Source organism: Zasmidium cellare, assembly GCF_010093935.1.
Source record: "Zasmidium cellare ATCC 36951 unplaced genomic scaffold M409scaffold_2, whole genome shotgun sequence".
Classification (NCBI taxonomy): Eukaryota; Fungi; Ascomycota; class Dothideomycetes; order Mycosphaerellales; family Mycosphaerellaceae; genus Zasmidium; species Zasmidium cellare.
The window spans coordinates 1,823,779-1,847,212 of NW_022986946.1; the positions used below are offsets into that span (position 1 = coordinate 1,823,779).

Here is a 23,434-nt window from a genome sequence, read left to right on the forward strand (position 1 = left end):
CTGGCGATTTGAACAATACGAAAGAGTTGCTTCTTGTTGATGAGCTCTGAGAACATCCACTTTCAACGGTTTGCCAAAGTAGCATTCCTGGAGTCCTGGTCCTGCATTGCAATGGAGGTACCTGAAATACACACACCTGGGCCACCTGAGCCGAACCATCACGCAGTCATATCTGCCACGGATCAGTCAAACAGGGGAAAGAGGGGAATGGGAGCGGTGATGAAGATGATATGAGGGGAAAGTAGGGGATGAGGCTAAGGCCTGAGAATGGAGTGGAGGATGGATGGATGGTGAATACGAGCTCGAGATTGTCAGGGAAGGGGTCAGAGTCCTTTGGGGATTTTCTCATACAACACACACGGTCTTTACCTCTGCTTAGTACACACACAGACTGGTCTTTGGGACTTCGAATTACCAAGATTGTCATGTCGTTTTCACATGGACTCCTCGAGATCCTTATTCATTTCTTCCCCTCCCTCACCTCCTCCAAAGCCAACCGCTCCAACTTCTCAAACCCCTCCACCGCCTCCCCATACCTCTCAAACACCCCCTCACTATACCCCTCCGCAATCCTCTTCACAAATGCCCCCTCATCCCACCGCTTCCCAATCAACTCCTCAAACGTCTCCCCGCCATCCCTCCGCTCACACCCCCACACAGCCTTATACGCGGCCCCCAAAGCGCACGCATTCCCTCCAATATCCAGCTTGTAGATCCCTTCCACCGACCCCAGCACCTCGCCGCAGATTTTCGCAATGGCGGGGTTCGCGGAGCCGCCGCCGACGAGGTAGACGCGGCGGGGTTGTGGGGGGAGGTGTGTGCCTGTGGTGGGGTCTTGGACGGGTTTGACGAGGTTGTGGGAGCGCAGGCGGAGGGAGAGGAATTGGGATTCGAGGATGTTGCGGGCGTCGGAGGGGATGAAGGCTGAGGGGGTTGGGGTGAGTGTGTGGGTTTGCGGGGCGTAGGTGTAGCGCCATTGGCCCGCTGGGAGGTTGGGGACGATTTCGGGGCGGGGGAAGTAGAGGCCTAGACGCATCTGTTCTTCTTCTTTTGAGGAGGTGGATTGGGATAGGGGCGGGGTGGAGAGGGCGGTTTTGTTGAAGGTTTCCCAGGTGTTGTTGGGGTCTGGAGAATCGGAGGTCTTGTTGAGTTCGTCTCGGATTTGTTCGCGGGCGAGGCCGCCGTTTTTGTAGCAGAGCATGAACATGTAGAGGCCGGGGGTTGTTGGGTGGTTCATGAAGTGGTAGGCTGGGTCCGGGAGGTATTCGGGGGTGCTCATGAGGAAGGTCGTGCTTGTGCCCAGAGAGACCATGGAGTCTGATGGGCGGAGTGGGAGGGCCAGGATGGTCGATGGGTTGTCGCCGGTGAAAGGGATGATGTTGCAGTCCTTTGCGAAGCCATACCGCTTCACAAAGTACTCGCTCACTTTCCCAAACGCAGCACCACCATCTTCAGGGACGTCGCCCAATTTCTTCTTGAGTTCCTCAACTCCCTCCTTGCCACCAGAAGTAAGAGCAAGCAACTGATCATGCCAACGCCCCTTACTGATCTCCCACAAATTCATCCCGGTCACATCCCCAATGTCAATCGGCGCCACGCGCCCCAAAAACACCGAAGCCAAAAACGATGACACCAGCGAAATCCTCGCCGTCTCCTCGTAATGCGTAGGGTACTTCGTTCGATACCGCAGGATCTGCGGTCCGCTGAATCGATGATGTGCCTTGCTGCCAGTCACTTTGGCCAGAGTCTCCGGATCGCCTAGCTCGGCGTCGAAAGCGTCGCATTGCTTCTGCGTGCTGGCGTCTTGCCAGTTTGGACTCATGGGGTGGGCGAAAGCTCCTCTTCTCTCGCCTTTGCTGCCGGGCTCCAATTGCTCGACCAGAGATTTGCCAGCATCGAGGCTGGCGAGCAGGTTCTCAGCATCTCGAGACCAGAACACCGTTCCATGCTGCATGCCCGCACCAGAAATCCCTTGGACTCGACCGAACTCGAGGCCAGCTTCCTTCAGTCGATCGAGCACCAAGTCAACCGCTTCGAGCCACATGGCAGGCGGCGCAAAGACTTCGCCTTCCGCGGGATTCGTGAGGACGCCCTTCTCAATGCCATATTTCTTCAAGTCTGCGTCGAAGTCGACTTTGGCTTCGTGGATTAATTTCAGATTCGAGTCGACGACGATGCCTATAGTTCACCATCAATACGTGTCGATCGCTGCTGCAGGGGGCAGAATGCACCTTTGAGTTGTTGTGTCGACAGGTCGAAGCCCTTTCGAGGAGTTAGCTTTTGTTGAGCTCGCAATGTGAGTGAATGTTGCGTACCATGTAAAGGGGGCCATTGCCTGCCATTTTCGAGCGATTCTTGCAATACTATATTCAGTCAAGAGAGTCGTAATAGTCAAGGGTCTGGCCAGGCTTAAGAATAGCCAGCATTCTCTCACCATGCGAATGTTTTGACGGAAAGTCGACGGAGGTTTGACACAAGAATCGCATCAGTGCCCCACAAGTTCCTTCTCTACCGGGTAATCCGGATAAATAGATGGGAAACTGTTGTCATGTGCGAGGGCACGGTCACGGGAAAATAGAAGCATGTGTTCTTCCTAATCAGTGAAGAGGCCTAGGCCGTCACAGGCCCAACAGATTCACATGCTGAGCTATACAATTTATCCGTTCAACGGCTTGCTCTACAGATGATGAACAGAGCCCCCAAGCCAGTCCAACGCCATCGCTAATAACATCTCGTATAAAATCATAGCTTTACCCTCATCGAGTAGGCAAAGCTTTGTCCTTGCCATCATCTCCAACATGAATAGATTCATGTCCCGTCCGAACCTGCTGCAAACCAAGCTCGACATCTTCATTCTGACGCCTGAGGGCTGCTAGAACGGCAGGAGATGGCAGGAAGCCTTCCACCCGTTTGACTCTGCGGCCCTCGATGTAACTCGCTACGCCGCCGACGCCTGCCACAATACAGGCAAGGGCAACGAAAAGACCAGTCGACCAAGATGGGCGATCGTATCTGTTCATGCCCCACATGAAGCCAGCGAGACAGCATTGGAAGATGGTGTTCCAAACCTGGCACCAGATGAAGAAGTCCACCTTCCAGATGGCGGTCGGTGGCGCTCGCACTCCCGTGAGGGGATCTTCAGGTCGTTCGGTGGTAAGCAGAGGTATCCTCAAGTCTGATTCCAGTACCTCGTCTGGTTGCTCGTTTGTTGAACTCAACGTGTCAGAGTCTGGCAGACGATACCAGGTGCGATAGTGACCAGCCAGCTTGCGCAGCCCAAACATCTTCTTTGCCTGACCCTGCTTTTGACCGTTTGCGAATCGAAAGCAAAGCAGATAGTACAAGTCGCGGAATCGCCAAGGTACAAGTCCAAAGCCCGTGACGCAGAATAAAGCGTTCAAGATTTGCGAGTCCCATTCGATCCATTTCCTGCGAGGGCTGTTGATATCGTTGCAGTCGAAGAACTTGCCGCCGTTGCCGTCAGAGGTCCAGCACATGGCCGGACTTGCATTGCACAGAAGAAGGAAAAGCATTCCACCCCAAGCGACGATGTTTAAGCCGTAGATAGTGATTAAAAACCCGAAAGGCGTCAGAAACCATTTCCAGAAGGCCTTGAGCCCGATTGCTGTCGAAGTGGTCCAGGGCAGCTTGGGAGGCGGGATGTAGCCAGATGTGTAGACTTTCTCGCCGCGTCTCAGTGGCCTGACACTTTGCGCGCCATCGTGCGTCCCTTGAGTTTGACCTATTGTGGCCGTCCCAGCTCGAACTTCCTCCTCTTCAACCAATGGCTTCGCGTCGCCTCGTGCTGAGTTCTCGCCGCTGACATTCGTGCGTTCCTCGGTCAAAGCTGGGAACGCCTCCAAGCCAATACTCCTGAGATTCTGGTCATGTTCGGGGATTGGTCCGTCGCCTAGGTCTCTCGATCCTCGTGATATCCTCCTGCTTCTCGTTTGGCTTTGACTCCTCCTGTTCTCTCCCAGGCTGCCTCTTCTGATCTCGGCGAGGGTGGGCGCTGTGCTTGTTGCTTCTGCTGTGGCGGCGAAGAAGCCAGGAGGGAGATCTCTACTCAGGACATTCTCGGTGACAGATGCGACCGCAGAGGCGACGCTGGAAAGGGAGGTTCCTCGCCTGTTGACAATTAGTGGTGTACGCCGCGATAGAGGCAATTGAACCGTACCTTCGAAGTGGATTGATGCCCGGCGTAATTGGCGAAGTCGGCGTCGACGAAGCCATTGTAGTAGAGAGTAGTATAGTTGAACCTGCGATCAATTGCTAAAGAACAACCATTGAGGGGCTACCAAGGCTTAAAGAACCAAGCCTGCAGCACTCGTCACGGAAGATTGTGATTGCGAAGTACACGCCGCAGCAGCTGAGCAGCGACAAGAACAAGAACAAGAAATATTGTTTCACTTTGCTGCCGCCTGGGAAGACCAGGACATTGGCTCGACGGCGAGCGACGAAGCAGCCCACGCACATGCACGCCGGGGCGCATTGCGTCGTCCCGGGGGCGCAGACATTGCCATTGTCGAAGAACCGTTGAAAATGCGCAAGGAAGTGTCGAGTCGGGTGGTTGGATAGGGCTTAGCCACAGGCACAGAGTTCAATGTTACTGGGTGCCTGTCGTATGCAATCCTTTCGGTACGAGCCAGCCGCCCTATGCGACTTTTACGCGGACAACGGAGCGATGGAAGGGCTTCGACTTTCACTTCAGTTCATCAACGTAACCTCACTTCCTGCGGAAGATCGAAGGCGCATGATGCACATCAGACATTATTGGTGTGCTCCACAATACATACAGCGAGCTGCTCGTCACAGCGGGTATAATGCCTCCCATACCGTCATCAACAAACACGCGCAGCCATCAACTACTGTGCAGTCCTCGAATCATGCCGCCTTTAGCCATACACTCCCTCGTGCGTATCTCATCATGCAAAGCTGGTACTCTTTGACTTCTTTAGAGCTTGAAGGCTCTCCACCGAGCTATTGGCAGAATCGCCCGCCCCTCCTAGCTCTGCCTTTCGAATTCGTTCTCGTAAAGCGCCCAGACCGCGTTCGGCAAAGTCCTTGCGGCAGTATTTGCACATTCTCAACGCGCACCTGGTCGAAAGTTGTTAGAAAGCGGCATTGGGCGTGTCCGGGGTTGCTACTCACCAACTGCAGCTGAAGTGATCAGCATCGTCGTCAATGTGACAGACTGCACACTCGACCGGCGCATGCTTGTTCCTGCTTGGTAGGAGCCTGTTGTGTCCGCGATAGCACTTGATCTGTGCCAGGGTCAATGGGCGGGTGTATGCGAAGCCAGAAGACTTGAAGTTGTGGCCCCTTCGACGTCCTTCGGTATCCCGGTATGTCGATTGAGGCTTGGTGGAAGACGGACGGGTCGACGTTGGTCTCGATGTCGCTGACGTTACGGTCGTCCAAGCCGAGTCCGAGTTGTCGGTTGTGCGCATGTCGTTGGCTGACTCGGCTCGGCGTCTCGATGTGCTCAAGCCGTTGAGGAATGACTGCGCGGATTGAAGGCTTTTTGCTTCCTGCAAGAACGTCAGTAAGTACAACACGATCTGTTCTCACGGCACGCACGTTGAAAATCTCGAGGCCGCTGCTCTTGCGCCTCATCTTCGCTACATTGATCTTCTCTGGCTGCTCAGGCACTTCAGGCGTGTCGATCTTATCCCTCAAGCCGTACTTGTGCGGGCTGTCTTCTGGCAAAGGCGATGGCGCGGGTAGTGTGGGAGAAGCAGGTGACCGCATGTCGTTCTCAGGCGGTGGAAGGGGAGGCAGCTCTTTGAGGTCGCGAGAACTTGCATCCGTAGCACTCAGCACTGGGCTTTGCTCGTTTGATCTGTAGTCGCGAATGGTGGTTGAGGCGCTCAGGGGCATGCCCGCCTTCTCCTCTGTCATAGTCATAGTCGATGCTGAGTGGACTTTAGGGGCCAGATCAGGATAGCGACCGTCGTACACCTCTGGCTGGTCGAAGAAGGGATCTGTGGGCATACTAATCAGTCCATCGTCGTCCGTCGCGCAACTGTCGCTCTTTTCGTGGGCGTCGCGGTGCAGCATGGACATGACACTGGCGGTGAGGTCGCGGGGCAGCGGGCTTTTGCTGTCGACTCGTTTGAAGATGTTGAAGGAGCTCTTCCTGGAGACTGGCCGGCGCGAATCGCGATGGACGACACTGCGCGCCGACTTGTCGTCCGGGACGGGGCTGCCCGAGAGGCTCGACGGCTTGTTGCCCATGGTGACGGTGAATGGCGTGGTCGGCGTCGGCGGAAGAGCTTCGCGCTGGTCGAGGGGCACTTGAGTGACGGTGGGCGATTCGTCAGAGCGGGCGTCGCATATCTGCTGCTTCAGTTCCGGGCTCCTGAGCGCAGTGTACCCGTTGGTGCCGCGCAGCGTGAGGGAAGCAGGTCGAGGTTTGGGAAGAGAACGTGGCGAAGATGCCTCGTTGGCAGTGTTTGCGCTTGCCTGCTGCTGCTTGGGACGGCCGTGCTGGAAGGCGGTCTGCATGTGTGGCTCTTTCTGCGGCTTCACGGCTGGAGGCATGGTTAGCGCTTGCTCGCTGTTCAGAAGTTGAAGTCGACTTTGGGCTGGGGCGAAGCTGCCGCTGACTACATCAAGTCCATGTATGTACTCACCTCGATCGGTGCGAGCGACCACACGAACCTCGCCAAACATAGCTGCGCGCTCTTTCACTCGTCGTCGGTCTTCCATGGTGGATAATGGTGACGACTCCTTTGACGATCCATTCTCTTTGGCGCCGGCCTGGGCAGGATTTATAGCAGGCGTCTTGCCGTCGAGCATTATAGCCACGATGTCGAGGCGAGTGGTCGACTGCATTCTGTCATGTCGGGCCATGTTCTATACTCCGCGAAGGACTAATATAAGATTAGGCTCTGCGGCCGTTAGCTTCGAGTGAACAAGGACTGCGAGTGGCGGCTGATGGTGATAGGAAGGGGACAGGCCTGTCGCCTATAACCTTTTTGCCTATTGGATTTCACGCGCACATGGCACAGCTTACAACCGACGTGTTATACCCAGCTCCTTGAACCACGTCCAACGAAATTTGCGTCTCGTGACGGAGGCCAATGGCTACAGCACGTACGACGACGAGGCAGCATCGGCGGTGGCACTGCGGAAGAAGACGATGCATCCAGGAAAATGCACGTCGTGAAACCCACAGCTCGCCGCCGTATCGTTTCAGGCCGACACCCCTGCAACTGCGTTCTCGACTTGCTGTTCTGGGCGTGGCACGACGCGGATGGCTGCAAGGTCCCTGAGCATAATAGATTAAATTGAAATCACCCGGATCCCTCATGCTCATCAGCTGGCCTCGCCTCCAAGAACGTGGGAGGGGAGGGAAGGGAAAGGCAAGCCGCCGGAGGTTCGTCTGCCTATCTAGAGTTCGCTTGCTATTGCAGCACCCAAGATTGATCTCTGGCCCGGGCCGGAAGCGCGCAAAAAGTTGGACGAAGTGATGCGAAACTGGGATCTGTGGTTGGTATCGAGTTTTCGGCTTCCACCGCGCCGGCGCCTCTGCTTGAGCACTTTGGATCCATATTCGTCTCATCAGTCAAGCGACTATAGCTCCTTCGTGACTGCTGTTGGAGATCAGCAACTGTATACTCCCGGATTAGTCTCGCCACATTTCATCAATCTTAACAGCGACGAGGAGGCAGGGCCCTGAGAGGTAACGTTGGTCGGAGACGAATCCGCCAGGCACAAGCGAGCAAAACGCCTCCGACCCCTAAAATACCAGCCAATCGATCGCCGAAGTTTACTCAAGCCTTGCATCCGGATGGTGAGGTCATTCATGGCGACGGCCAACCTTCCCTGTGTGGTGCTCTCGTGGTTTCGCAACACCTCCGCCACTCACCCATAATCTCCCTCAGACGACAGCATGTGACGCCCATGCCGTTGATGAGGATACCGTACACCGCGCCTCTGCCAAGTCCCACGATCATCCCAGCGGCAGCGACCACAGTGCACGGTGCAGTCGAGGCTCTGCAGAACTTCCTGCTCGCCTCACGATCCTCTGACGATGGCGGCAAGACGCTCGTTCTCTCCGGCGCTGGAATCTCGGTAGCATCAGGCCTCGCGGACTACAGAGGTAGCCATGGAACGTACACGCTGAATAAGACATATCGACCCATCTACTTCCACGAGTTCTCGGCAAGCCACGAGGCTAGAAAGAGATATTGGGCTCGCAGCTTCCTTGGATGGACCACTCTACACAGAAGCCGTCCCAATACTGCGCACTATGCCGTCGGGCAGCTGGGCGAGATGGGGCTGGTAGGAGGTGTCGTCACGCAAAATGTGGACTCGTTTCACCCCAAGGCGCATCCAGACTTGAAGACTTTGGAGCTGCACGGATATCTCAGGAGCACTGTCTGCCTCACTTGCCGGACGGAGTATGATCGGGACCAGTTTCAAGAGGATCTATCGCGGATGAATCCAGCCTGGGCGGCGTTTCTGGCAGAGATGCTGGAGTCTGGTGCTCTTACGACGGAGGATCCGACCGAGCGACACCGATTGGGCTTGAAGACGAATCCGGATGGTGATGTTGATGTGCCAGGCGTGGAGTACAGCACTTTCAGATATCCGCCTTGTCCGAAATGTCTTCACGATTCGAAACTTGCGGCAGAAGGCAAGAGGGTCGAAACGGATGCGGATGGGGCTTGGTCGTCGAAGTCGAATGCTGGGATTTTGAAGCCTGCTGTCATCATGTTTGGAGAGTCCATCTCCAATCCGGTGAAGCTAGCTGTCGAGACGGCTGTGGACAGCGCGAGCAAGCTGCTTGTGTTGGGATCCTCACTGGCTACATACTCAGCATGGCGGCTGGTCAAGAGAGCAAAGGAGCAAGGCAAACCAATTGCGGCGGTAAACATGGGAGGCGTGAGAGGGGAAGAGGGCTTCTTCGCTGAGGTCCCAATCAACACGAATGGGACGGATGGTGTGAGGTGCAGTCTGCCTTTGGAACAGTTCCTTCCAGCATTGGTAGAGGGATTGAAAAAGCACAACGAACCCAAAAGCAAAGCATTCCAGCCTGCGCCTTGGGCGTAAAGCGGCTGGACATGATATATTCGTCATTACTGCATAGCGCCGGTCTGATACACACATACACATACAAATCAAGCTGCCATTGCAGCATCTGTTCCATTCGTTGTTGCTCCACCTCCGCTGATGTTGGCCGTGAAGTCGCGGTATCTGAAGACATCACCCTTGGCGTTGCCTGTGTGTAGGCCTTTCGATCCGAAAGCGCGTCTGCTGGTGAACTCGCCCAAAATTCCATCAACCTCTCGCTCGCTAAAACGGATCATATCTTCTCCTGGCTGTGGTGCTGTGTGAAGGAGAGCGTCCCGCAGCACTGATACATCGATCTGGCCGCTGTCGTCCACGTCAAAGGCCTCGAATGCCGCGCGAAGCTCATCTGGTTGCGACATGTCTGACAACGGTCCCGAGAGAACATCCAGATATCGTGCTAGGTTCAATTGTGCAGGTCCGGAGGGAGGGAAGAAGTCCTTCAACGCCGCGGGTGTGTTGTCCAAACCTAGCTGAGAGAGCATTTCCGATACTGCCGCAGAATTAACGGTGCCAGTGGTGTTGCTGTCGAGCACTTCGAATGATTCCCGCATACTGTGTAGCAGAGGCTGTGGGACATGGTTGTACGCTCCACCTCGACCTATCGGATTGACTTTTTGTGTTGACGCTGCCGATTTGGGCTGTGATGTGAAGACGGGTGGCTTGATCGTGGTGGTACTCGAGGATGTGACTGTGCGTTGGGCGGCCGGTCTCAAATTCGCCGGACTTGGTGGTATGAAGAAGGGCGAGTCTTCTGGAAGTCGCTCGTGCGAAGAAGAATGTGCTCCATCGAGTGGTGAGGGAGAAGGAGGCGCCACAGCTGGTATGTCGTGCTCTTCAGGCGCAGGCGAGACCGCTGTATACCTCATCGGTGATAGAGGAGACGGGCTGAGCGGTCGTTCATTCTGGCTAGCATCACTTGCCTTTCGCGATGGTGAAGCGGGTATGCTCAAGCTGCTCGATGGTCTGGCGAACAGACTGGATGGACGATCGGAGGCATGGCTGATTTGGCTCAGTCGGCGTACGAATGGACTGGTCTTCTCAGGCGATAGATTGCCGCCTTTCGTGGGTGAGAGTGTTGCGTTGGGCTTTGTTGGAGACGAGCCTGGAGTTGCTGCTCGTAAAGTTGCGGGCGATCCACTGTTCTGGCGGCGGAATGGCGACTGTCGGGCGGCGGAGTTTTCGAGAGGCGATGGTCGACCTGCCTACACTTATTGTCAGTGTTGAACCGTTTCGGCAACGTTCAGAAGATCATACCATGATTCTGTGGTGTTGGATCTTGAACGAAGGTCTGCCTATGAATGTTTACTACCCCAGCCAAACACACAGCTGCACGGAGCAACGCGGGCCGACGCAGGGGTCAAGACGCGATCCAAATGTGGGGAATTGAAACGGTGAAAGTCGAGAGTGCGACAGATCTCTTCCATATCTCTTCATTCACTCGCCTGGTGCGAGGAGTTGGTTAGACGAGATGACTACCGTGCTGCCGCTGCGACCAAACACCAACTCGTCGGGTAGTGCAGCCTCGCGCCGACATCCTTCACTCAACTCATTCCCCTCGAGCTTTCGATCTACTGGCGAGACTGGCAATACGCTCAATGTTGGACAGGGACATAGGCACACTCCCTCCGATGCTTCGCGCCACTCTAGTGTAAACAGCTACCATTCCTCCAATTCTGCGTCGAAGCTAGCAAATGCTCACGTGCCCTCGCCCCAGAAGACACCTCGACGCCAGACCAAGCCGATCAAGTCGCAATACCCTGCCGATAGCAATGAGAAGCATGTGGAATATATACTGGTCGCATCGTTCGACATCGACCGGGGAAGTATCATGGAGCACCAGTATCCTGGCCCAGTAGGAGGAGACGAGCATATGCTTGCCGAGCTGATGTTGCCAGACCAAGCGCATGTGCGAAGTCAAGATTGGACTATCTTCTTTTTACACAAAGATGCTGGGATGGAAGAGGAGGAACATGAATCTAAGCGCAAGCGCAAACGACGACGGAAAGCTGAACTGGTCGGTGACGACCCAGAGGATGACGAGAATCTTGAAGATGGTGAAGAAGATATCGACGACAACGCCAGCGACGATTCCGAAGACGTCAATGTAGACGGCCCTCCGCTTGTCTATGTCCTCAATCTTGTCAACACGAAGCACGACAATACCATCAAGCGTGGAGCTATCGTCAAGTCGATGGCTATTTGCACGCGGCATTCCTTCTTGCATATCTACAAACCTTTGCTGCTGCTGGCTCTTGAGCAATACTTCGCAAATCCCGTGGTTGAGACGCTGGCAAGCCTATACGATGCTGTCAACAGCATGGACCTGTCTCTGTTACCACGCTTGAGTCTGTTTGAGAAGTTCATCCTGCAGGCCAGCGATGCGAAAGACTTGTTCCTGGAGAAATTCGAGACCATTATCGCTCAGCGGATGGCAGAGAAGAAAGAAAATGAAGCCATTGGTTCACCACTTGAGCAGACGAGCACCACCCAGCTTCAGTCCAAGGCTCGATATGGCTTGCCTCGAGATACGCACGAGTTCGAGAGTGTTATCAACTACGCCAATGTTCCGGTCCCCGTCAAGGTGCCAACAGCTGTCAGTCCTGAGACGGTTGGAGACTTCAGCCTGGTAAAATTGATCACTACTTTCAGTACGCCTCATACGCAGTCCGTGGTACCGTTTAATCCAACCCATCCGCATTTGACCACAAGCGGTCCTACGACGCACCCAATCATCGTGCTCATGAACGCTCTCCTGACACAAAAGCGTGTAATATTCCTGGGTCACAATCTGCCCAGCTCCGAGGTTGCTGAGGCAGTACTGGCTGCTTGCGCTTTGGCATCAGGTGGCATGCTACGCGGGTTTACTAGACATGCGTTTCCATACACTGACCTGACCAAGATCGATGACCTGCTCAAAGTGCCTGGTTTCATTGCGGGAGTTACAAACCCAGCCTTTGCACACAAGACGGAATGGTGGGATCTTCTTTGCGACATCAGTACTGGCCGAATGCGCATTTCCAATCACGTCGAGCAAGCAACACTCACCGAAGGTGTAGTGTTCTTCCAACAAAACACCCACCAGGTTCACACCAACGCTGCATCTGGCGGGGCAGGAGGTATCAGCGCGCTCGTCTCTGCTGGAGCCAGTCTTTCTGCCGGGCTGGGTGGTAATGCCACCCCGAACGGAAGCACGGCTGGAGATGCCACGGGCGATAGCGCGTTCATGCAGAGCGTGCTGGCGGCTATCAATGAGCGACACGGCGAGAATGCGATCCGCAGCAAGTTCAGGAAATGGGTTGTGAAATTCACTCGACTGGCCTCGAGTTTCGAAGAGACTGTTTACGGTGCGAGTGCACTTCACATCCACGATCCGCACAGTCCAAAGACGGCCTATCCTGGAACGGCAGAATCGCCCGTCGACAGTCCAAAGGAGTGGCCTCCTGAAGTCACTGGTCATGGTTATGTTTGGCCAACGGCGCAAGCAAAGAACAACGAGCTAGCTGCGAACTCCACGCGCATCGAAGGCTGGCGCAACACTCGAAGCTACTACAACTTCATTCAAGATCTAGCGGCATTCTACGTACATCGGCCTATCAAGCACCTGGATCTACAACATCTGCACGATAAGCTCGCAAAGTTACGACTCGGCCATGAGCAGAGCGCGAACATTTACCTGGCACTGTGTGCCTCTATCAGATCGGATCAGGAGATCAGCCAGATGCTCTCTGTCATCGCGAACGGCGTGTGGGAGAACAAGGCCGGTGCTGGACATTCGCCTGGCTTGCTCTATATTGGAACAGCGATGTTCCATCCTCGACTGGACGTTCGAGAGGAGGTCGCTGAACTGTTGGGTAGGATCAAGGAGCACGAGGCGGGTAGGCATTTCTGGTCATCGCTTGGAAGATTTGTTCGCATAGCGTGGGAACGAGTTATGACCCAACGAGTTGAGAGATTAGGCGGCACGGAGGAGTCATGATGATGAAGGAACGAAATAGAACGACTATGTTTATGATTTGATACCCTGTTCGCGCAAAATCTTCCCGTTGTCGTCTCTTGACTGAATCGCGCACGTGACCGACCCCACTTAAATTCAACCTCACACTTGCTTTCCCAAAAATCTCCAAACCTCAAATACCAAACCACACCCACACACCCCACCCACGAAATGGCGACCAAACGACAAGCCCCCTCCGACAGCGACGCCCGCCAACAACCCCCCAAACGCCCCAAACCCAGCACCAGCACCCCCTACCACCACCAACAACGCCCGGCGCACCACGGCAAAAAGTCCTTCAAAAAAGCCCACCCGGTCAACGAATTAAAATCCACCGTCCGCTCCCTCCGCCGCCTCCTCGAACGCAGCGACGACCAACTCCCCGCAGGGATCCGCATCGAAAAGGAGCGCGCCCTGCAAACTGCGGAAAGGGATTTGCGCGACGCGGAGAAGGCGAAGAAGAGGAGTGATGTGATTGGGAAGTTTCATAAGATAAGGTTTTTTGAGCGGCAGAAGGCGGAGAGGAGGTTGAAGAAGGCGAGGAGGGCGGTTAGGGAGGCTGAGGAGGAGGGGGAGGGGGAGGGGGATGTGGAGGTGGGGCTGTTGAGGAGGAAGGTGGAGGATGCGGAGGTGGATTTGAATTATGCGATGTTTTTTCCGTTGGAGAGGGAGTATGTTAGTCTTTTTCCGACGAGGAGGGGGGAGGAGGAGTCAGAGGGGAGGGAAGGGGAGAGGCAGGGGGATGTGGAGATGTGGGCCCTTGTGAAGAGGTGTATGAAGGAGGGGACGCTGGCGGATTTGAGGGGGGGGAGACTGTCAGCTAGTGGGGAGCGTCTGAAGGATGAGGAGGAGGAGGAGGTTGCACGTCCGGCGAAGAAGAAGAAGGCTGGCAAAGTTACTAGCTCGAAACATGTGCAGAACAAAGACGAGGAGGGAGAGAGCGGTGACGATCAGACTGGAGGAGGCTTCTTCGAGTAACACCCCAAAAGGTCAGGCGCTTGCTTTGCATGATACCCATTCTACACAAATTCCGAAAATCATTCCTCATGATCGAGACATTATCACTTCTTTCATTACGACTTCTCAGCTCGCGGAGCTCTCGAAGCTCGAAAGCCACTCTCCTCATTCACCCATCTCTCAATCCTCTCCGCCACATCCCCGACCAGCCGCTCATACCTCTCATCTACAAAGAAAAGGCCGCAGTGGGCTCCAACTTCATCCACATCCTTCATGAAGACTCGTACCCAACATGGGTCCCGCTCGCCGTTGGCATCTTTGGGCGGTAAGGTGCAGAACTTCCGGTCTTTCTTGGGTTTGGCGGGTTCAATGTCCCTACTTTCTTGAGGAGTCAGGAGGCTGCTACCATATGTCGACGCAGTTCCGACGGTTGATGCTGCGTAGGACTCTGTTCGACTTTCGACCCGAGGCGTGCTATCGATGCTGGGCCGTACTGATGCTGACGGCCTGACTGGCGCTGGCGCTGGTTCCGGTTTGGACTCTGCAGGAGGATCCTTTTCGCCTCTCATTCGTCGAGCTTCGGCTTCCATGCGCTGCTTCTCCTTTTCCAGTCGCAGTGCTTCTTTCTCCATGTGGGTCATTTCTGATTCTGGCTTCTGTGCTGGCTTTGGTTCTGGCTTTGACTCTGGCTGCTCCTCTACCTTGGGCTCCTCGCGTGGCTTGGCCTCAACTTTAGGAATCGGCTCCCGCTGTTTGAGCGCTTTCTCGTATCTCTCGACAGCCTTTTTGTGATTATCCTCGACGAGCTTTCGTAGGTTCTCGTCTTGAATGTAGCTCAAATCGCCAAGTGGTGGCGGGGCGACAGGTAGCTCTGTTGCAGTCGGTGGATGGTCGGCTTGGTCAGATGCGGTAGGCCTAAGCTGGCCGTCTTGCGGTCCTTTGCCAGAGTTCTGCTCCTCTCGTTCAGCTTCAACAGTAGATGATGAGCCTTCAGGGACCGCCACGCAGCCAATAGCGTCTTCCGGATGAAGACTCCCATCTTTGCTTTGCCGCTTCGATCGAATCGACGCCCGAGATCCAGACTCTCTGGACGGTGATCGACTCCCGTGTGGGCTTGGGGAGAGCCTTTGGTGAGAGGATGACGGCTTTCTAGGTCGTCCTGTACTGGCAGTATAGTAGTTGACGAAGTGCACTCTTGGTGGTACACCACCCTCTACGACCGTCTGGCGGATACGGCCGTCTTCTACCTCCAATGCTCTGACTCTCGAGTACCGCGTCTTCAGTTCGCCATAGTTGGCCATGGCACCTCCAAACTCCATGTGTGACGAGATCAGTTTCTTGGTCGATTTGATCAAATCATCAGAGTGCTTGTTGACAAAATGCAAGGCATTCTTCCAGCCTTTTCGCACCGGCAAGATCACGTCGTTGGTGAACTTGGGATTGAAATTCGGATCTGCCTTGTCCCAGAACGTGTCGAGTCGTGAAGCCGGGGTGGTGGGACGTTGGGGTTGGCTTGGACCTTCGTTCTCTTTTGGATCCTGCAGTTGGTCCTCCCATCTATCCCCAGGTGGCTCCTCAGAACCTTTGAAAATGCTTGCAAGTCCACTCTTGACCACGCCTGGATGCATTCCAAGAAAAGGCACATCGAAGTTGATTGTGCCAACAATGCGATGGTTGAGGGGTTGAGAAGAAGGCCTGCTGGAGGGCATGAGGACCACTTCAGCAGAGAGAAGCCCGCCCATGCTGTGACCTAGTAGTACGACATCGGTCGAAGGGCTTTCGTGTGGCTCCAGCCATTTGCTGAAGTCGTTTCGTGCGTTGCTGATATGTCCCTTGGAGCGATATCGTGGGTATATCTTGGTGTGTATGACATGAGTTTGTTCCAGTAGCACAGCCAGCAGGTTGTGCAAATGAGCTGGAAAGCTTCGAAAGCTGGTCTCGTTGCCCATGAAGCCATGAATGTAAATCAAAAGCAACCTGCGTCTCTCGTTCTGCTCTCCAGGCTCGGGGGCCAAAGACTGCTGTGACGAAGATCGGGGGTCATTGTGTCCAAGCGCAGTACCTGAGGCGGACGGGTTGTCGGCGGTTGCCTTCTCCAAGGCTCTCTGTTGATGCGCAACCAGCTCATATGGCGGCGGGGCTTCTTCAGGCTCTGCTTCACTTGGCCCTACTGCACTGCTTTGCCCTGGAGGCAGTGCGGGCGGCGGACGTCGTCCTCGTTCTTCTTGACCTCCCATGGCAAGAAACAAGAGTCGCGTCCGACCTACCTGCTTTATCTCATATCCGCAGGCATTATGGTCGTGTCCGCGGTTCCTTCGACAGGCAGAAGTCGAATGTATCTCGGACTGATACGATGGAAACGAGGTCTTGCCATTGGGGCAGTGCTTCGCCACGGTGTGGCACAGCTGCCAAGGCAGGGACTTTCACTTCACATGGTCGCCATCCATTACACAAACCAACCAATCCGCAAACACCGTCGAGCTACGTACTCGAATACGACGAAACCGAGAGCATATGCTACAGAAAACACAGAAATAGGATCAAGCGATGAACAGATGATGGCGAGTGATTGAGAAGTGACGCTTTGGCGAGAACGCCATGCCTTGAACCAACCTAAGCAGCACACGAAAGATATGCGCAGATGGAGGCGGCCGTACGCTGGTCACCGCACTCGACCAGTGGGAGAGAACGATTCTTGCTGGTCGACGTGATTGACCAAAGTCTTACTCTCAACCACGTTCACCGTCGAAGCCGAACTGATCTCGACTACACGGCTGTCGCGAAATATGGCCGCCTGCCTAGTTTTAGCGCTTTCGACTGGTCAAAGACTGACGAGTCCATTGTAGCACTGGGTCTGGTTTCTGGGAGCGCGTGCCTCGTCAAGCTCCGAGAAGATGGACAGCCTTCAGAAACAAGATCGACCTTCAAGCTGAAGCAGCAACGAAAATGTAATTCGGTTGCTCTGAGCACACGGGACTTGCTCGCCGTGGCTTTGGATAAGACGCGGTCCGACAATTGTCTGAACATATTTGACGCCAATGGTGACTATCAAGGCAACCAGGAGCCAGTTCGCAAACTATGTCCAGCGGAAGTGGTGTCTTCGGTCCGCTTCTTTCCTGGCCAGCCTCAAGAGCTCGTTGTTGCCGCACAGAGGGCGTACATCCGATTGTACGACTTGAGAGGTAAGTCGTTCTTCGTACGTTGTCATCTGGTCGTACTGATACTACGCAGATGGCTATTTTGCCGGCAACAGCAATCTTCAAGTGTCCACAAGATGCGTCAACAACATTGCAATTGATCCACTGGACGACAACTATTTCGCCTCAGCTGGATCCACCGATGACCCTACTGTTACAGTGTGGGATAAGCGTTGGATATCACAAAACAGCCCTGGCGGTGCAGCGAACGGTGCGGTCTTTGAGCTCAGGCCCGCCGTGGATACGACATCGAGGGCTACCATCTGGAGTCTGCGGTATTCTGGCCAACAACGAGGTCGCCTCGCAATCTGCTCCAGTCGAGGTCAGCTAAGAGTTGTGGATATGACTGAAAGCCGCAGCTCGCTCCACCCTGAGACCGACTATGTTCCTGCTAACCAGTATGGTGGCACTGCCTGGAGCTGCAATCGATATGTATCTCAATCACGTTCGGTCTCAAGACCTTTCGAGGAAGGAGAGAACGGTGACAATAATAATGCACGACTCATCGCATTCGATTGGATTTCTGATGGCACCGATCTGGCAGAACAATCGGTCCTTGCTCTCCGACCAAGTCGAGACGTGGATGTCATACGTGTGCCTCTCACCATTCCACATGCCACCGTGACCGCGCGGAACGATCTTAGCATGGCCTTTGACGACTTATCGCTCGTAGAGACAAAAGGTCGTGCCGAGCCTGCAGAACCCCAAGCGCCGTACGAACAGCAAAGAACAGCAGAAGACTTTGGGCCGCACGATTATAGGGGCGAGGAATATGTCGATGACAACGACGAGTCCAAGGCTATCTATTTTCCAGAATCGCCGCAAGTACCTAATCTTCTGGCACAGTTTTCCATTCACCGCGAACGCTGCTACCAAGGGTACTTATGGGACTGTCACAAAAACATGGACATTGTCACAGGAAACTGGCAGCTGGAGCGCTTGTGGGAAATCATTAACCGATTTCGTGAGCAAGCGGCAGACGGTGCTATGGTCGGCGAATCCTTGGACCTGAGTTACGTGGGCGTCACTGGCATATGTCAAGAGAAGATAGGGAACGTCTCTAGACGTACTTTTTCTCCAGCAGCTGCAAAGGTCGAAGACGCCATATCTGCTCTGAACATCTCAAGAGAGCTGCCGCCATTCGAAGGAGAGCGCACAGATTTCCCTGAACACAGACAGTTGTGTCTGGAATTGTGTGGTTGGAAGTTCACTACTGAAACACTTGAAGCCGAATGTCAGGAACTGATCGATCGCGGATTATACTATCAGGCAATCGTGCAAGCGGTCTTACACGATTACAAACACATCGCCCTCAACATCTTGAGAACATTGATACGAAGCAAGACAGTACCAAACATTGGCTTGGGCGCGCTGCTCGCATCCGACTTGATCAACGAAGAACAACGAGAGATGTGCCAGTGGATGGCAGCCGACACGGAAGATGCGGCTTTGAAAGCATTGCTGACCTTCCTCATTACGGGCGATTGGAGGGATGTGATGAAGTTGAAGTACCTGCACCTCGGCTATCGCGTTGCTCTAGGGTTGAAGTATCTCAATGATACAGAGCTGAAGGGATTCCTACAGAGCGAAACCGCACGCGCTGTGAAGAATGGTGATCTTGAAGGTATTCTCTTGACTGGACTGGGCGAACAGTGTATGGACTTGATGCAGACATACATCACGAAGACGAACGACCTGCAGACAGCCGTGTTGGCAACAGCGTTTACGAATCCGCTGTACGTCGACGACGTGCGATGGGAAATGTGGAAAGAGACATACTTCATGCAGATGCAAAGCTGGCGAGCGTTTGTGCAGAGAAGCCAGTTCGTCATTCAACACGGCCAGATGGCAAGAAGTAGTGACGGACATAGTCTTCTGGAAGCGCCTGAACCGCAAGTCAAACTACGATGCAAGCACTGCCAGCAATCCCTCGCGAGACACGATGGACACTCGACAAACAGCAAGAATCGAGGCACCCAAACGAATGGGAAAGGATCTGGTCGGCCCGAACAGATCGCCGCAGCCAGCGCTGGCATCGTCTGCCCGACTTGTGGGCGACACATGCCTCGTTGCGGGATTTGCAGAATGTGGTTGGGTACACCCGACCCGGTTCGAAAGGGCGGAGCGAGAGAATTGCAGAAGCTGGGGGATGTCATGGCGAAGTTTTTGACGTTTTGCGTGAGTTGCAAGCACGGATTCCACGCGAACCACGCGAGGGCATGGTTTCTGAAACATGATACTTGTCCGGTGCCTGATTGCCAGTGTCTGTGCTTTGCTGTGTAGCACTGTATTGTAGCGGATATTCGATACAATTGAATTCTTCCGGTCCTTACATAGGTGAAGAGGTATCTCGATCGGTCCACAGAGACGGTCCAGGGCTAAGGACCTTTTTCAAAAAACAGGCTTTCGTTCGTGACGTCGTCCACACAAAATGGTCGCAGGACACATATGTTCGTAGCTCGTACGAGATATTATTGCTGTAGCGTCGACCGTTGTTGGGATCCTATACGGCATACGCGGACATGGATGATATCTCGCGGCTGACTGTGTTGTCGTCTCAAGAAAGGAGGCCGGAGCCAAGTCCTCGCTTTCACCTCCACCGAACGACTTCTTGGCCGCGGTGGGGCACAGGCAGGAGGGTTGGAAAGCTTGACGCTGCGGCAAGGCACGCGCACGAGACACGCAACCTGAAGCGTCTTGCCCTCGTCCATCACATGTCGCCAGCGCTGCAATTAAGTTGGGCGCCGCAGAAGCCACCCTCGCCGTAGCCCTTCAGTCGTCCGTCGGCCGTCTAAGCTCAGCAAGCACCCTCACCTTTACATCATCACAGCTGCCAGCTTCCACTTTCCTGCCGGCCAGCCCGGATCGCGTCTGTTGCTCGGTCGTTGGTTGATGCGTCGAACCGATACTACTACTGGCAGCACCATGAGGCCGTCCTGATGCTCCCTGCACTGCAATACTTCCAGGGCCCTTCTCCGCCCCTTCCTGCTCCCCTCACGCTACCACACCTCACCCACATGCTTCACCTCACTATCGCCAATCTAAGCGCTATCTGAGGCAATGGCAGAACTCCACGAAGCGCTCACCCACCTAGGTCCCGTGGACTGGGACGACGTGCCCAAAGACAATCTTCCACAGTATCTTGAAGAATGCTTCTCTGCCGGCGAGCTGATATGCAATTCGGTCCCGCAATTGCCCAATGGCACCCCGTTCAGCGACTCGAAGCCGCATCTGCACATCCCGAATGTGGCCAAGTCACACAAGGAGATCCATCCGTCGACCGTACGGTCACAGCCACCGCATAAAGAGCATGAGAGTTTGCAGAAGAATTGGGGCAAGGCCATGAAGTTCAACAAGAGGGACAATCCGCTCGATATCCATGTCTACAAGATGGCGGGGCACGATAGGCATGGGGCTTGGTTTGCGAGGAGAAGCGTGCATGAAGGACTCGGTTTTGATAAGTTCAAGCGGGCGATGCTGCGCGAGTTCTCGGAGACTATGACTGTCAGTGGAGGCCCTGGTGCCGGTGCTGTTCGTGGTCTTACCGCCGATCGACGACTGGAAAGGATAGACGTGAAGGGTGTTGGAAAGTTGGAAGTCTACCAACTCAGTGCACAGTTCCCAGGGCCGGTAACACCGAGAGACTTCCTGATCATGACAATGGGCAGCGATTCCGTCTTGACAGAGAAGAGTGCGGCAGAGCTCGAAGGTGGGAAGAAGCATGTACCGCGACACTGGATGCTCGTTTCGAAACCTGTCACGCATCCGGACGCTCCTGTTCGATCTGGTTATGTTCGAGGACATTACGAGTCTGTGGAATTGATTCGAGAGATTCCCTTATCTACGGCCAAATCCAAGTCGACGTCGAATTTGCTGTCAAAGACTGCCGAGGAGCATCATACTCGGGAGCGAGGTCATACAGTTGGTTTCGCGGAGTCACGAGGAATAGACGCCAAGGGTGAGCACGTGGATGTACCTTCGCATGGAGGACAAGGATCAGATGAAGTGCCTGACGACCCGGAGCTCAACCCTGTCGAATGGATAATGATCACTCGCTCAGATCCTGGAGGTGGCATTCCGCGATTCTTGGTGGAAAGAGGCACCCCGGAGACGATGCTGCAAGATGTACATAAATTTTTCAACTGGGCATGCAGTCAGGACCACATCGCCGATCCGGATGAGGATCTGGACAAGCAAGAAGAAGCCGCTCACGAAGGAGAGGAGACGCAAAAAGAGACCGAAGGCTCGATACCTGTCCACGTACCGAACGGAGATTCGCAGCAAGATCGGTCTCAGCAAGCTCCCGCTCGAGCAGCAACCGATCCATTGATGACAGGCCAGCAATCACAAGGCGGTATTTTGAACAACATTACCAAAGCCATAGAAGCTGGACTGGACACATATGCACCGGCTGTCGTATCGAATGTGGTGCAGCCATATCTGCATCCCGGCCAAGAAGCCGAGCTGTCTGACGACTCTTCTGATTCCTCTTCGATCGACTCCTTCCTATCTGCTGAAGAGATGAGACGGCTGTCGACAGCTCCCGAACAACCAGAACATCAAGTGATGTCCACCGATAACCTCAGCTTGGCCAGTGGCGAGGTCTCAGAAGCGTCGAAAGACCGAAAGCTGAATGACCACGAGAAGGAGGTGCAGAAGATCATGAAAAAGCGTGAGAAGCTGAACGAGCAACTTGCGAAGAAGCGCATGGCGGAGGAACAGAAGCTCAAGCAGTCGTTAGAGAAGGACGAGACTGAGGCCAGCAAGCAGAAGGAAGAAATTGAAAAGCGTCTCAAGAAGACGGAGGAAAAGCATCGAAAAGAATTGGAGAAACTGGAGCAGAAGAAGGCCAAGGAGATGAAGAAAGCTGAGGAGAAGCGACGGAAGAAGGATGATGCCACCAAGTTATCGCTTGTAACGAGGGAGCGTGATGAGTTCAGGAGTCAGAGCGATCTGTACCGTAGGGAGAATACACTGCTGAGGGAGCAGGTAGCCGACCTACAGTCACAGAACACCATTCTGGCGCAGAGGCTCGGCAAATTTGGTGGCCAGGAGGCATTGAAAGGCATTGAGGACGAATTCGGTCATAAGCGGACCCGGAGCATGAAGAGCATGGCGAGTGCTGGGAGTTCAGAGTCGGCGCAGACGCAGAAGGGCGCGCCAAAGACGAGCGAACCAGGGGCGTCGATCAGTTAGAGACGTTGCTTTCTATGCGTTGGGCGTGTATCATGACAGAACCAACGACAGCGGCATGTACAGGGTTGGGCACAAACGTTACGAACCCCTGCTAGTCTAACTGCCTACACTATACCTATCTTGATCTTCATAACAACGCGCTCTCTACTGTACTACGCGTTCTTCTTATTCTTTTAATTAATACTATAGGTAGAGGTAAAGTATTTAGCCCTTTTAAGAAGAGCTAGATCTAGGCCCTTTATAAGTATATATACTAGCTATTATTATAGATTACTAAAGTACTAGATATATTAAAATCTATAATATTAGCTATTTTATTACGCTATTAAGTAGATATATAGTATATACTATAGTAATATAGCTACCCTCTAGTACTTACTATTTATAAAAGATATCGTCTCGTTAATAGAGCTATAACTAATATATTCTTAAAGCGGCTAAGATATAATTAGATTATATTCTTTAAAAGCTATAACTACGATATCTAGACACTTCGAGCTATATTTAAGAAAGAGGGATATTTAAAATATAGTATAACTAAAAAGCTATTTTTAACGAAGAAGTAAAAGAAGACTAAGCTATAGTAAATATATAAGTATATAAACTAGATAGATAGATAGTAGACTAGCGTTATTTAGACTAATAAAGCTTCGATTTATTATAGCTTCTTTAGATAAGTCTATATTATAAAGATAGTAGAAAAATAGTTCTATACTATTATAGTTCTAACGCGCTAGGAACCGTATACGACTTAGTAACTAAGTACTACGTAACTTAGCCGCCTCGACTACTTAGTCGAGGCTTACGCTCTAACTAAGTAGTAGAGTAAATAGAGTAACTAAGTATACTAAGTATATAGATTAGGATAAATCTCCTATAATAGGAGGTTATAGTAATATATAGAACTCTAATTAACCTAGTACTAGGTTAAGCGTAGAATAAACTTCTACTTTCTCTATCCTCGTATACGGCGAGTATAAAATACGTACTAGGGAATTACGTATACTAT

At 53.5% G+C, this 23,434-nt stretch overlaps 9 protein-coding genes across 9 annotated transcripts; 5 read left to right on the forward strand and 4 right to left on the reverse strand.

Annotated features, from left to right (window-relative positions):
* Positions 1-460: 460 nt before the first annotated feature.
* M409DRAFT_17284 (uncharacterized protein) lies at positions 461-2,342 on the reverse strand (the record flags this gene model as incomplete). The annotated part of the gene is made up of 3 exons (XM_033803993.1): positions 461-2,178; positions 2,232-2,262; positions 2,316-2,342. 3 exons carry the CDS (start codon positions 2,340-2,342, stop codon positions 461-463), a joined length of 1,776 nt encoding a protein of 591 aa, XP_033674234.1.
* Positions 2,343-2,618: 276 nt separating this feature from the next.
* On the reverse strand, positions 2,619-4,233 carry M409DRAFT_62870 (uncharacterized protein; the record flags this gene model as incomplete). Its single annotated transcript, XM_033815342.1, has 3 exons — positions 2,619-2,647; positions 2,900-4,107; positions 4,178-4,233. 3 exons carry the CDS (start codon positions 4,231-4,233, stop codon positions 2,619-2,621), a joined length of 1,293 nt encoding a protein of 430 aa, XP_033674235.1.
* Positions 4,234-7,917: 3,684 nt separating this feature from the next.
* Positions 7,918-9,060, forward strand: M409DRAFT_35476 (uncharacterized protein; the record flags this gene model as incomplete). The annotated part of the gene is made up of 1 exon (XM_033810407.1): positions 7,918-9,060. The coding sequence occupies one exon, from the start codon at positions 7,918-7,920 to the stop codon at positions 9,058-9,060; it is 1,143 nt and encodes a 380-aa protein (XP_033674236.1).
* Positions 9,061-9,128: 68 nt separating this feature from the next.
* M409DRAFT_17287 (uncharacterized protein) lies at positions 9,129-9,947 on the reverse strand (the record flags this gene model as incomplete). The annotated part of the gene is made up of 1 exon (XM_033803994.1): positions 9,129-9,947. The coding sequence occupies one exon, from the start codon at positions 9,945-9,947 to the stop codon at positions 9,129-9,131; it is 819 nt and encodes a 272-aa protein (XP_033674237.1).
* Positions 9,948-10,549: 602 nt separating this feature from the next.
* Positions 10,550-13,057, forward strand: M409DRAFT_62872 (uncharacterized protein; the record flags this gene model as incomplete). The annotated part of the gene is made up of 1 exon (XM_033815343.1): positions 10,550-13,057. One exon carries the CDS (start codon positions 10,550-10,552, stop codon positions 13,055-13,057), a length of 2,508 nt encoding a protein of 835 aa, XP_033674238.1.
* Positions 13,058-13,246: 189 nt separating this feature from the next.
* M409DRAFT_62873 (uncharacterized protein) lies at positions 13,247-14,053 on the forward strand (the record flags this gene model as incomplete). Its single annotated transcript, XM_033815344.1, has 1 exon — positions 13,247-14,053. The coding sequence occupies one exon, from the start codon at positions 13,247-13,249 to the stop codon at positions 14,051-14,053; it is 807 nt and encodes a 268-aa protein (XP_033674239.1).
* Positions 14,054-14,148: 95 nt separating this feature from the next.
* M409DRAFT_17290 (uncharacterized protein) lies at positions 14,149-16,269 on the reverse strand (the record flags this gene model as incomplete). The annotated part of the gene is made up of 1 exon (XM_033803995.1): positions 14,149-16,269. The coding sequence occupies one exon, from the start codon at positions 16,267-16,269 to the stop codon at positions 14,149-14,151; it is 2,121 nt and encodes a 706-aa protein (XP_033674240.1).
* Positions 16,270-16,673: 404 nt separating this feature from the next.
* Positions 16,674-19,512, forward strand: M409DRAFT_17291 (uncharacterized protein; the record flags this gene model as incomplete). Its single annotated transcript, XM_033803996.1, has 2 exons — positions 16,674-17,214; positions 17,264-19,512. The coding sequence occupies 2 exons, from the start codon at positions 16,674-16,676 to the stop codon at positions 19,510-19,512; spliced, it is 2,790 nt and encodes a 929-aa protein (XP_033674241.1).
* Positions 19,513-20,289: 777 nt separating this feature from the next.
* Positions 20,290-22,425, forward strand: M409DRAFT_17292 (uncharacterized protein; the record flags this gene model as incomplete). Its single annotated transcript, XM_033803997.1, has 1 exon — positions 20,290-22,425. The coding sequence occupies one exon, from the start codon at positions 20,290-20,292 to the stop codon at positions 22,423-22,425; it is 2,136 nt and encodes a 711-aa protein (XP_033674242.1).
* Between the last annotated feature and the right edge of the window lie 1,009 nt (positions 22,426-23,434).